Source organism: Poeciliopsis prolifica, unplaced genomic scaffold (genome assembly GCF_027474105.1).
Source record: "Poeciliopsis prolifica strain line A6 unplaced genomic scaffold, Auburn_PproV2 SCAFFOLD014, whole genome shotgun sequence".
Lineage (NCBI taxonomy): Eukaryota > Metazoa > Chordata > Actinopteri > Cyprinodontiformes > Poeciliidae > Poeciliopsis > Poeciliopsis prolifica.
In genome coordinates, this window is record NW_026562389.1 from 5,317,159 (window position 1) to 5,329,640 (window position 12,482).

General features: G+C 39.8%; 1 protein-coding gene across 1 annotated transcript; it reads left to right on the forward strand.

The window, feature by feature from the left end:
• The first annotated feature begins 90 nt into the window (after positions 1–90).
• On the forward strand, positions 91–12,022 carry snx18a (sorting nexin 18a). The gene is made up of 2 exons (XM_055039332.1): positions 91–1,829; positions 10,769–12,022. The coding sequence occupies exons 1-2, from the start codon at positions 380–382 to the stop codon at positions 11,020–11,022; spliced, it is 1,704 nt and encodes a 567-aa protein (XP_054895307.1). The 5' UTR covers positions 91–379; the 3' UTR covers positions 11,023–12,022.
• The last annotated feature ends 460 nt before the right edge of the window (positions 12,023–12,482 follow it).

The window sequence follows — 12,482 nt, forward strand, 5'->3', positions numbered from 1 at the left end:
CAGGTTTGATTCGCGTTGTCTGCAGCTGCTGCATGTTGTCGTTGCTCCGCCCTCGACTGGTCTCGCCTGGTCTCGGTCGGATCGCTGCGCAGCGCTTAAAGGCAGGAGAAGCGTCGGCCTGAGCGGCAGGGAGGCTGCAGCGCAGCGCACACCAGTCCGTGTTCACACGCTGCGACCGCTGGATTTAAAACACCGCCGCTTCCAGTCAGGTTGGAGTCAAGGGGAGGCAGAAAGGCAGTCTAAAGCTTCAACGTTGAGCTTGAGGAGGATTTTAAAGACATTCATTTGGGGAGGTGGGTTGAACTGCTGTGCTCCCCTCCTGCCCCGGACAGCAGCCGTAAGTGATCCCGCTGTCCCGCTTCCAGCTGCCGTGTGAGCCATGGCGCTCCAAGCCAGAGTGATTTACGACTTCAACTCTGAAAACCCGGGGGAGCTGTCGGTGAAGGAGAGCGAAATCTTAACTCTGACCAGCGAGCAGGACATTGATGGCTGGCTGGAGAGCTCCAACAGCAAAGGGGACAGAGGACTGGTCCCCGCCTCTTACGTGGAGATCCTGCGCAGCGAGGCTGAGCTGAACAGCTACAACATCAACGTGGAGCCTCGGTACTCTAATATCCCTGCTGGAGGCTTTGACAAACTCCAGAACTTCTCTAAGCCTCCTCCAGTAGGGTTGACCCCATACACGGCGCCGATACAAGAGCATCACAACAACAAACACCACATCCAAGGCAGCGATGATGACTGGGATGATGACTGGGATGACAGCTCCACTGTGGCAGACGAGCAAGGGAATGTGGGAGGAAGGTACCAGGACTCCGAGGGCTCCACATACAGAGTGACAACACACATTGGTCCAAGAGGAAATGCAACGCAGGCGAAGAGCTCAGCCACAGTGAGCAGGAACCTGAACAGGTTCTCTACCTTTGTGAAGTCAGGAGGAGAGGCGTTTGTGCTCGGAGAGGCATCAGGCTTCGTGAAGGATGGGGACAAGCTGTGCGTGGTGATGGGTCAGTACGGTCCGGAGTGGCAGGAGAATCCTTACCCCTTCTCCTGTACTATTGACGATCCCACCAAGCAGACCAAGTTCAAAGGGATGAAGAGCTACATCTCCTACAAGCTGACCCCCACGCACACCCAGAACCCTGTGAGCAGGAGGTACAAGCACTTTGACTGGCTTTACGCTCGCCTGGCGGAGAAGTTCCCAGTCATCTCTGTGCCACACCTCCCAGAGAAGCAGGCCACAGGCCGCTTCGAGGAGGACTTCATCTCCAAGAGGAGGAAGGGTCTCATATGGTGGATGAACCACATGACCAGCCACCCTGTCCTGTCCAAGTGTGACGTCTTCCAGCACTTTCTGACTTGCACAGACGAGAAGGCCTGGAAGCAGGGGAAGAGGAAGGCTGAGAAGGATGAGCTAGTGGGAGCCAACTTCTTCCTCACCATCAGCACTCCACCCACTCCCCTCGATTTCCAGGAGGTGGAGAGCAAAATCGACGGGTTCAAGACCTTCACCAAGAGGATGGACGACAGCACCATGCAGCTCAACGCCACCGTTAATGAGTTTGCTCGCAAGCAGATGGGTGGATTTAAGAAGGAGTACCAGAAGGTGGGGATGTCATTTAAGGCTCTGAGCCAGGCCTTTGAGATGGACCAGCAGACGTATTCATCAGGACTCAACCACGCCATCTCCTTCACTGGAGATACCTACGAAGCGATTGGAGAGTATTTTTATGAACAGCCCAGAAAAGATCTGGACCCAGTTATGGATTTGTTAGCTCTTTACCAAGGTCACCTGGCAAACTTTCCGGACGTCATCCATGTCCAAAAAGGTAAACAAACTACACTGAGGCATTTTAAAACTTCTCAGTGAATCCTTGAAAATAAAATAATGATTTAAGGAGCTTCCTCCAAAATGGAAGATGTCTGTTCTTGTGTCGGCGTTTAGGTGATAAACTTACAAATGGAAAATTACACATGAACACATTACATTGATGCTCAAAGGCCAGTTAAGCAGGTTTAACTTGGAGAAAGTAGGAGTGGTTTTGTTTAACTTGCTTCGGAGTTTTGTATTTGAAAGTCTGAACAGACATCACATTAAAAGAGTCACTAATACCAACTAATACCACAGAAATGTTCACAGAGGGCCAGATTTGGCCCACAGACCTTGAGTTTGACACATGCACTCTAATGACTTAGAGTGGGTGTCCTGTTATGACCTTTTTAAGCATCTGCTAACCCAAAAACTTCAAAAAAACTTTGAAGTCTTGACCTTTTAATTTCATGTGTCCTGTCCTAATTTAGCAAAGTCCGGTGAGGGCTAGCCCACATTATCAACCCCAGCAACTTTCCAACCAACAAGAAGCACATTTAACAGGACATATTTTCACCTTTTCAAACACATTGGCAGGAAATGAATGTTGTCATTGCTCTATATTTTTCAGAAGAAAAACACCAAAAAAACCAAAACAAATTCTCAGGGTTATTTTTGGTTAGTATGTTGGCCATTCTTATATTGTCAGAGCTTGTTCTGATGTAAAATAAAAAGAAAATATTACATGTTATTGTTAATCTAGATAATATAGTTAAGTTTGTACTTAACCTTTGTAATATCATAACACCATTGTCTTATTCCCTTTATATGTTGCAGGTTTATCCTTCACAAATAATTATGTTTTCTACACTAAAACTTTAGAGTTACTTCGGGCGCTGTCCATCTAAGTATCACCAACTGTTTAATTTTTTAACACAATGTGTTAAAATGTCAGCCATGATTTGAGGTGAAGTTCAGAAGGATAATTGTTCGCACAGCAGAAGTATTAATAATCCCTCTGACACCTGCTTCCTTAGAAAAGAGAAAATGAAAACACTGCTGTGGATATTATCTTTAATGAAGCTATTTAAAAATGCAGAAGCACATAAAGCAGACACGCACATAGACATGTTCTATTTTTTGAGACTTTCATGTCATTCTTTTAAAGTCAGAAGTTAACATACACTAAGGGACTCTACCTCTAAATAATTTGTAAAAGCCAAGATGATGATGTCATGGCTTTATAAGTTTATGAATTAAGAAATCAGACAGTTTGGTTCATCCTCGGATACATTTTTTTCTTCAGATACTACACAATTGAAGGTTCCAGTTCATCTGTTCAAACTATTAAACACAAGTATAAACAGCATGGACATGTCCAGGCATCATAACATCCTGGAAGGAGAAAGGCTCCGTGTTGTAGAGATGTGCTTTCCTTCAAATTGTGCATATCAAGCCCAGGAGAAAGGCAAAATAAATGATGTGACTGAAACTGCTAAACGTGTTATGATCCAAACAAAACAAGTATTGCTGTCTTGACCACTCGGTGGAGAAGAAGCCATTACATAAGGGGAAATATTAAAAGAAAAGATTATGACCTAATAATAAAGAAACATCTCAAGGCATGAAGGAGGAAGCTAAAGCTTAGGCATAAATGGTTCTTATAGTAGCACAGTGAGCCATACCTATACATTAGTTACAAAGGGAGTTAAGTACAGCAAAGTCAGTGTTTTAGAGCATCACAAAGCTCTGAGTTCAGTCCCATTGAAAAAAAAAAATCTGGGCAGAGTTCAGAGGGTGTGTAAAAGGGAGGCATCTTACAAACTAGTTCTGTCAGGACAAAAAGGCCCCAAATTTCAGAGATTCATTGTGGGGATACCCAAAACATTCGACTGTAGTGTTTGATGATCCTGTAACCACTGTTTTCTATTTTTGAAGCAAAAAATGGAGATGTAAAAACATGCCTTCTTAATATGTACCGATTGCTCATGTACATTCTCCTATTGTTAAAGCCTTTTGAATCATGTCTCTGAAAATAAGTCCTTATTTACAGAAAGCGTGCAATACAGTAGGAAGTAGCAACCTAACGTTTACCACATTTTTACTTGAGCAGAACTGTGTGGCATGAACACAATCGTTTGTCATAATTTGCGAGTTTCCAATCCAATCACCCGGAATGGAAATTAACTCAAAGAGTTTGTCTTTGACTGGCAGCAAAGAGGAACTCAATGATTCCCCAAAGTATCTGTAGTGCTTTGCACCCTTCTACCTCCATTACAGCAATTTTATGGTATCAGCTGTTTATCTCCAGAATGATGATGAGAGATCGTCTCATATTTAATCACCATTTAAAGTTAATGTAAAAGATTTTGAGGAGAAGGTTTGTAATATAGATTGAAGATTTATATCCTTTTACATGGACCTGCTTATCTTTGTGAAACAATAGGTTTTTGTATGAAAGATTCATGGGAGTGTTATTTAATGCTTAGGATTTAAACTGCTTAAAATATTAAGAATTTGAGTGTGAGTTGTAATCTGCTGCCAAGCAAAACATTTATACCTCTGTACTCCTATTACTACTGCTAAATCAAGAACAAAATTCTCAAAATAATAATATTTGACCTTTGCAGCTTTCTTTAATAGTAAGTAAATGTGAGACCAAATCACTCTCGTATGTCTGACAAGTTAAAACCATTACAGCAAATGATAAACACAATTTGTAAAGTCTTACCTTTAGTTTTCTTTGAGGAAGGAATGTTTTACCTTTTTAATTATTTAAATGAAAAAAATACACAACCTTGCACTAAGAGTCTATTTATTAACATACTCAAAGGGTTTCTTCAAGCAAAGAGGGATAGCCTATGTTCCACCATCTTGAAGTGTCCCACAGTGTTATCTTTTGAAAGGTAGTTGATGTCTTCAAATGTGACATTATCTCTTCATAATGTCACATTTCTAAAGATGTGACAAAACAAACAGAAAACTTACAACTTCAAATCAAACCACTTTTTTTCTCATGAGACTACACTGGCTGGACTGCCTATAAACAATATAGTTTGGTAGTAACATCTTTTTTTGCTACAATGGAATATAAACCAATATGAGTTAGACATTTTTTTAAAATTTGGTATATGTCCAATTTAACTAAAAGAGTTTGTGTGAGAAGAATTTTTTGCTTCACTGGTATGACGTTTTAGAAGATGCTTGGAAAAATTATTTGATGTTGTCTGTATAGACAACTGTAACATGCAGCTTAAACTTGACTCCTCATTACTCCTGGTAAAACTTGAGTACCAAGTTTTCTGAACATCAGTACCTCCCAATATGCGTGATTGTTAAAGTAATTCCATTGTGACAGTGTAAGATGTGAAATCTTTGTGATGCAAAACATGTATAGGCTTGCATTTTGGGCTCTAAACTCAATCAATCCATGCAAAACTTACACCAGTCTGAGTTTGTCCCCTCAGCTTCCTTCCTGCTGCTGTTCAGTGAATACCTTATGTTTTGCATTATGCTGATTACAGTCTGTGGATACCTTCGTCGGATGGGTCCCTGCAAAAAGTTGGATCATTTACTTCACAATAGATTGAGCAGAGGAAGCAGGACAGACTGTGTTTTGGCTGCAGTGACACACAAACTTTCCAGTCAACTCAGGCCAGGTTTGCCACGTAGACTACAAACACAGATACACAAACTTAACCAAAACAGCGATGCATCCTATCCGCACAGGCTACTGGGCTAAAGCAAGTTTATTTTATGATTGAGAGATTTGGGGAACTGCTCTTTGGGCCCAATCCCATCATACTCTGAAGGAAAAGACAGGGTCTGCAAAAACACTTTGATCTCTTGTTTTTTTATACTGACTGGGGCGGTCTAGTTTGTCATAATACTTTGAGTTCAGTTCATTTGTCTTTGTTTTTCCCATTCATAAATTCTTTCTTGTTTGGATCATTATGCAAGTGGAAACACATTAATTCCTTTCTATTTATAGGGAATATGGAAGAGGCAAAAGACAGACATACTCTTCTAGGAAGTTATAAACAAACATGTTTCCACAATGAAGGTGACATATGGGATTACTTTGGGTCATGTAAACTCACTGAAGTCAGCTCATGTTTACTACTTGCCTCAGTGACTGGGATTCTCACAAATTACTTTGCAAAAACGAGTGTTTTCACTCTGAATCCCATAGATTGCAGTTTGTTTGTAGCTTGGTCCCCATCTGTATGCTAATTATATGTGAAGCAAAAGTCCACTCAAGTATTGTTCAACTGTTCTGTGTAGTGTGGTTTTATTGCTACACTCATCTGTGCACAAGTTGAGAAACATTGCCACATCCTTTGTCAAAAAACCAAAGTATACATTTCCTCCACATAAGTGGTTGCACAGAAACTGTTGTCGGGGATCGAATGATGCAGCGACAATGACTAATGGAAACAATCGTTGAAACTTAGATGTATTTGAAATATTCGGCAGGGTTTCAGTCCATCTTCTATCTTCAAATTCCAGAAACAATTCAGTTGTTTCCAGAAACTGAAAAGTTTCTGGAAACATTTCAGTTTCTGGAAATGTTTATTTAGTGCGGCCATTTTTAGCTTTGTGGACATTAGACAGGGTGTTTTATGTCCTGGTCACCAGTGAAATATGAGCTTTCCTGCAGGAGAACCTTAGCTGTCAGACTATTGATCTCCACCTTCACAAAGATCCCATTAGTCATTACCCTGCAGCTTTAAGGGGACAACACCAACTCATGCTATTGACTGGCTTTGCAGAACCTTTCAGTTCTCTATTTTTGTCTAAAAACTCATTTTGAGGGTCTGACAGCATTGGGGTGTGACATTTCCTTTTTATCGTGGAAAATGTGGGAGGAAGATTGATCGAGTTTAGAAATGTCGTGGTTTAGTCAGTGTCAAAAGACACTACAGAACTGCTGCTAAGATGAAAAGTACTTCTGTGTAGCTAGCATTTTCATTTGAAGTTTCAATTGGAACAATGGAACATGTGGCTACATTTGAATGTGTCTTAATTAGGGCAAAAAACAAGAAAAAGACTTTTCTACATTTTATTCACTCGGATCTCCAATAACATGATTGAACGTTTTCATGTCTTATCAGGCATATTAGAACAGAAAATGATAAAAAAATAAATAAATATGGAAAGTGAAAGAAAGCAGCGATATGCCAGGATGCTGGCACATCCTGCTGAGTCAGCCTCACATTGCTGTGTGAACACCTGAGGCATCATAACAGCTTATTTGAATGTCCTCTGCAGCTCCACCAGAGGCGGTGGAGCGATGAGACGGGGATTGTCGCTGGCTTGTCCACTTTAGCTCAGGTTGTTGCATAAGTGGGGATTATGTAAGTGCTGAAATGGCTCCCTGCACAAGGGAACGCTGAACTTTTCGAACAAAACAGTCATCAGGACGACCTCCTATTTGGAGCGCTGCACATCTGCATGCTGCATGCAGTTCTACAGCGTTTGTGTGTTGAGTGTCTGCAAATGTATGTTCTTAAAAATAGCAGTTTGCATCTCTAACACAGCTGTAAAACAGGAAGTTAGAGAAGGAACAAAAGTGTTTTTTTTTAACAGTTGAACATCAAAGACAGCTGAAGGGAAGAGTCGAGGAATTCAGTTTTGAATTTGTTTTCATTACTAAAATTTTTATAGTTCTTGTCTTATTTATATCGAAATTGTCAAAAAATATATTGAAATTATTAGGTGGCACCTCTAATTCAAAGTTTTTGCACCCTTTTAAAAACATAAAGTTATACAGTTTGAGGTATATTTAGTGTTGCAACACTGAAAAGCTCAAAAGATATATTTATATTTTTAAATGGGAGCATTTTTTCTATAGAATGAAAGTGAGTACTGCAATTGAAAGTTCATTTAAGGGTTATTTTGAAAATATTTGCCAGAGCTGCTAATAAAAGTTACATAATTAAACAGACTTGTGCCCAAATGACATTTGATTGACAGAATCAGCTGCGTTTTCAGGTGCAGATGAAAACGATTCAACTGTTTGTCAAGCAGAATGCTCAGTCTTAAGGCAAAATTATTCATTCCAAACTTGTAAACCAGGTTTCAGTTGACTGTGAGCTGTATGTGAGGATTAAAAGAATACAGCCACCAGGGTTGATTACTCAGAATGATGTTTGGTCGGTCCAACAAGCCCATAGTGCAGTCGCTGTACCTCAGTAATGAGCTAAGCCATTTAAAGAGGTCCTCGGTTTGTTAGGACTGGGTAGAGCAAATGTAAATGACAAATTTAGATTGAAAATTATTTTAATCTCGCCAGGATTTAAGGTTTCTTTGCTGTTCCTTATGTAAGCTGCCAGGTTGAACTGTGGATGAGAATCTGTGGATGACAGCAAAACAAAAATGAAGTGAAATGAAATGAAGGTTTTGGGTTCAGTATTCCACATCTACGATACCACAAATGGTTTAAAGTATTTTTCTGTTGCTTGAGGTTCACAGATACTCAAACTCAAACCAGCTGGTGCAGGTTGTGCACCAGCTGTGTGCAGCATGATGGGGCTCAGCATATTGCAACGTGCTAACACCATCCTATGAGCCTCAGATATTTTTCTTCCCATAAAGTTTCTCTTTTATCAGTTTGGTTCTGCATATGCATCCCTCTGTTGTTGTCCCACGTCCTTAGCGTGTCGTTCATGCTACCTTTTGTTAGAAAGAAAAGAATAAACAAACACAGGAACTTGCATTTGAACTTTAAGGGAAAAAAAGTGATGTGTGTGTTAGGCATTCTCTGGCATCATGTTTCAGAAATTTTTGGTGTCTCAGCTCAGGGCTGGTGACTCAAAAAAAAAAAAATCCCATGACAATGTGAGATATTTCGTTTCATGCCTCACAGGTGGCACTCTCCTCTGAAAACCTGTTCAACTGTCAACATTAGCTATCCTTAATTTATGTTGACTGTCTTTTTTAATTTATTTATTTAAAAATTGCTTCTCATCAGTATCAACCCCCTAGTAAGCTCATGTTTCTTCTCTTGCCCTTTGAATAAAAAAAACAATTTCCTATATATATATTGGCATAGACATCTAAAAACACCATCACACTTCCTCTGATTAATCTGCACATTTTTAGGTGTGTCAGAAAAGTTCCAGTAAGAAAGAAAGTTCACACTTTATACATTTATGCCTTATTTGGTCATGTCATGTTCCTGTCCAGTAGGTTTTCATTTGTGATGTTTGTTTCGCATGACTTGTGTTTTTTTTTTTTTTTAAATGGCAGAAAGGAACTTTTTAGTGTTTGCACATTCTTATCTAAAGGTTTATTTTGCAGAAAGTTTGGGGTGGTTTGTGAAAACGCAAACTTTTATAAACTTCTTTTCTCGGTTCACCACAAGAGCCCACCTCAGTGACGAGAGGAGCGTTCAGTATGTGTGAACACTCGGAGCAAATGTTGCCCGCTCTCTTAGTATGAGTGTCAAGCTGACAATTTTCACTTCCTCTTCTGAATTTATCAGTTCTTTTGTAGTTGATTTCAGGGCACTTTTCACTCCCTGTAGAGCTGTTGTAGGAAAAACCTTATAAGTACAACAATGTAGGCTGAAAGGCTTTAAAATGAACAGATTGGATAGGAAAACAGTGACAACTAAAGTTGGCTGATAATTTAACCTGAAAGTCAAAAATCAACACGTTTTCTCATCACTGAATACACCATATAACCCCTTCCAAGACATGCTGTCAACACTCTTCAGTAAGAAAGTTGTTACTGTGGGAAGCGGTAATACAAATGATGCCAGAGGAAGCACAGAGATATGGCAATATGTTATCATATCTTTTCTACAGTGGCATGCTAACTTTTTATTCAGGTTGCTACAAGTGACATTTTTTTTTGCTCCTTTGCAGTTTTTTGTTAGTTTTACACCTGACTTTCTGGTTGGAAAATGATCCACAAAATGTTGATGATAGCGTCTCTGATTTCTCTTCAAGAGAAATCCAAGAAACCAAAAACTGAATCAGCTGGTTGGACCCTTACAAAAACTGGAGATGGGCAATTGGTCATGAGGCATCTCTAATAAAAAGATTATAAGACTTGATAATTTGTTGTGCTAGCAGAAAATTCTCTGTTTACACTTTCTTGATTTGTTGAATCCGTGTTTTTATTTATAGATAATCCCTATTTCTAATTTCTACTTTACCAGACATATCAGATGTTCTGTTTCTGAATGGGATAAAGATAAAGTTTGTTTCTATAAGTTAAAGGTGCTGGAGAATCAAATACATCATCCATTTATTTAATTTAGAAGAAATTTTTTTTAAATCTGTTATTCATCAACCAGTGCCTTGGGTTGAAGTGTAGCAGGGCGTTCAACCAAAGGCACAGCTGCAGAGCTAAAGTAACCACAATAATAATTCAAACTGTTCTATATTGTATTGACAATAACAGTAAATTGGATTTTTATCTTGAAGTAAAAATTTTGCTTAATTTTAGAATGACTACAATGTAGTTCTGGAAAACGTTTGGTGACTTCATGCATTGCTTTTTTTCCTTTTGCATCTTGTCAGATTTCCTCCTCACATTTCAAAGTTATTTTATTAGGATTACATGTACAGATGTGTGTTATATCTAAAGTGTGAATAGATTTTGGCTATACAAATGAACAAATGTCTACAGAATATCCTAATAAGGACAAATATGCTAATCTGTATGTGTTTGTTTAATTCTGGTAGTTGGCATCAGGAATGTCGCCAAAGTCCCTTAAATGGTTGAGTGGTTGAAGGGTCCGGGGTGACATCATGTCATTAATATGTTTTGAGTTTGGGCCCCCAGATTTTCTACCTATACACAGATATGAGGCTCTTGCTGGTTCCCAGTTGATGGTTCCCATACGTTCAAAATGTTAAATCGTTCATTTCTTATTTTTTCCTGTTTTAAGAGCAACAAGTAAGTATGGAAATACACATTTTTGTGTTTTTTATCATCTCCTAACAGGAGCCCTGACGAAGGTGAAGGAGAGCCAGAAGCACGTGGAGGAGGGCAAGATGGACCGGGCGCAGGCAGACGGCATCAATGACCGCTGCAACATCATCTCCTGCGCCACGCTGGCTGAGATCCAGCACTTCCACCACATCCGCGTGAGAGACTTCAAGGCCCAGATGCAGCACCATCTCCAGCAGCAGATCGCTTTTTTCCAGAAGATCACGGGCAAACTGGAAGAGGCTCTGCAAAAGTACGACAACGCGTAATGGATCACCAAATCCGTTTTGGATCTCGACGACAAACGGCCGTGTCGCTCCCGTGATTGGTCAGAGGGATTTCGGTTATAAAAGGGCAGAACCTCAGAGACTGCTGGGAATTGACGTAGGAGCATAATGGGACGTTTATGGAGAGGACACATAATGAAATCCCGTTTGCATTTTTGTCTGGGACGTTCGGACATGTATTTTTAGAAAATTAAGTCAGTTTTAAGTGTAAACACAGTTGCCTAGAGTTTATAGAGATCAATAATAATAAATGGATTAATCTTGGGAAGATGAAGAGCAGAGAGAGAAGCCTGTTTTCACTGTTGCCTACACATCTGGTGCAAGAGTTCCTTTACCAGGAGTTTTTAGCCTTAGAGCACAGTTTTTAAAAACAATTTTTGGTCTCAACGCCTCTCCAGGAGCAGCAACACTGCAGTGGCCAACACACTGCCTTCAGGAAATATTTATTCTCAGACAAACAGGACAGAATGTTTACAGGCTCCTCACCGAGCAGCGACTGTCACTGCTGTTTCTCTGTGCCTTCTGATTTTGGTCATTTTTGTTACTTATTTCTAACAACTCTTATGTGCTGATAATGCAGACATACTGTACAATCCGTTTGTTTTTGCAAGGCTCCACTCCATAAATTCAAGCCTATGTTATCAAATTGTGCCGTCTCTTTTTCTAAGTTGTTCTGGGATTAGATTGTTAACGCAGGGATACTCTGCTCACAGCAAGCACTAATATCCTGTTTCAGCATGCACAGCTTAAATGACAATGGTAAACACTTTTTACACCTTATGATTCTATTTGTGTCAGCAAAATGTTGGTTTGAAGGCTCTACTTTAAGTTAACAGGAGCAGGCTGCTAGGAGTAGAGGGTGTCTTACCAGTTTCTATAATGCAGCTCTTATTACTGATGTTTTTAAACTTTATGATGATTGTATCATGAAGTTATGATTGTAGATGAGATGCAAATTAAATTGATCCTTCACAGAAATATAGTAGCTTGTCCTGTTTTTGTTTTTTTGGGGGGGTTTTGTTTTTTTCAAAATAGAGACACATTACAATGAGAGTTTTGGCGGGTTTTGTCTTTTGTTATTTCCAGTCCAGTCCACACTAATTGGCACTGTTGTTGTAGATGTGGAAATATTATTAATTCATTCCTTCACTCTGACAGCTAAATGGAATGGAAGAGATGCATGGCTATCTACACATCTTGATACATCAGGAACGTGATTCATAGTTTGGTCATTAGAGTACTTGTGGAAAGAGCAGGAGCAGCAGTGATGTTAGTAATTTTGTCATTATTCAATTTCATGTACTGAAGCAAAGCAAAAAATAAAAAAACGTCTCCAATAGGTAGCCCTGTGGTACTCCATCGACAGAGGAGGAAATAAGGAAAAGTGCTTAAATTCTGTGGAGGCTGTTTAACACCTCCACAGAGTCTAAACACTGGATGAA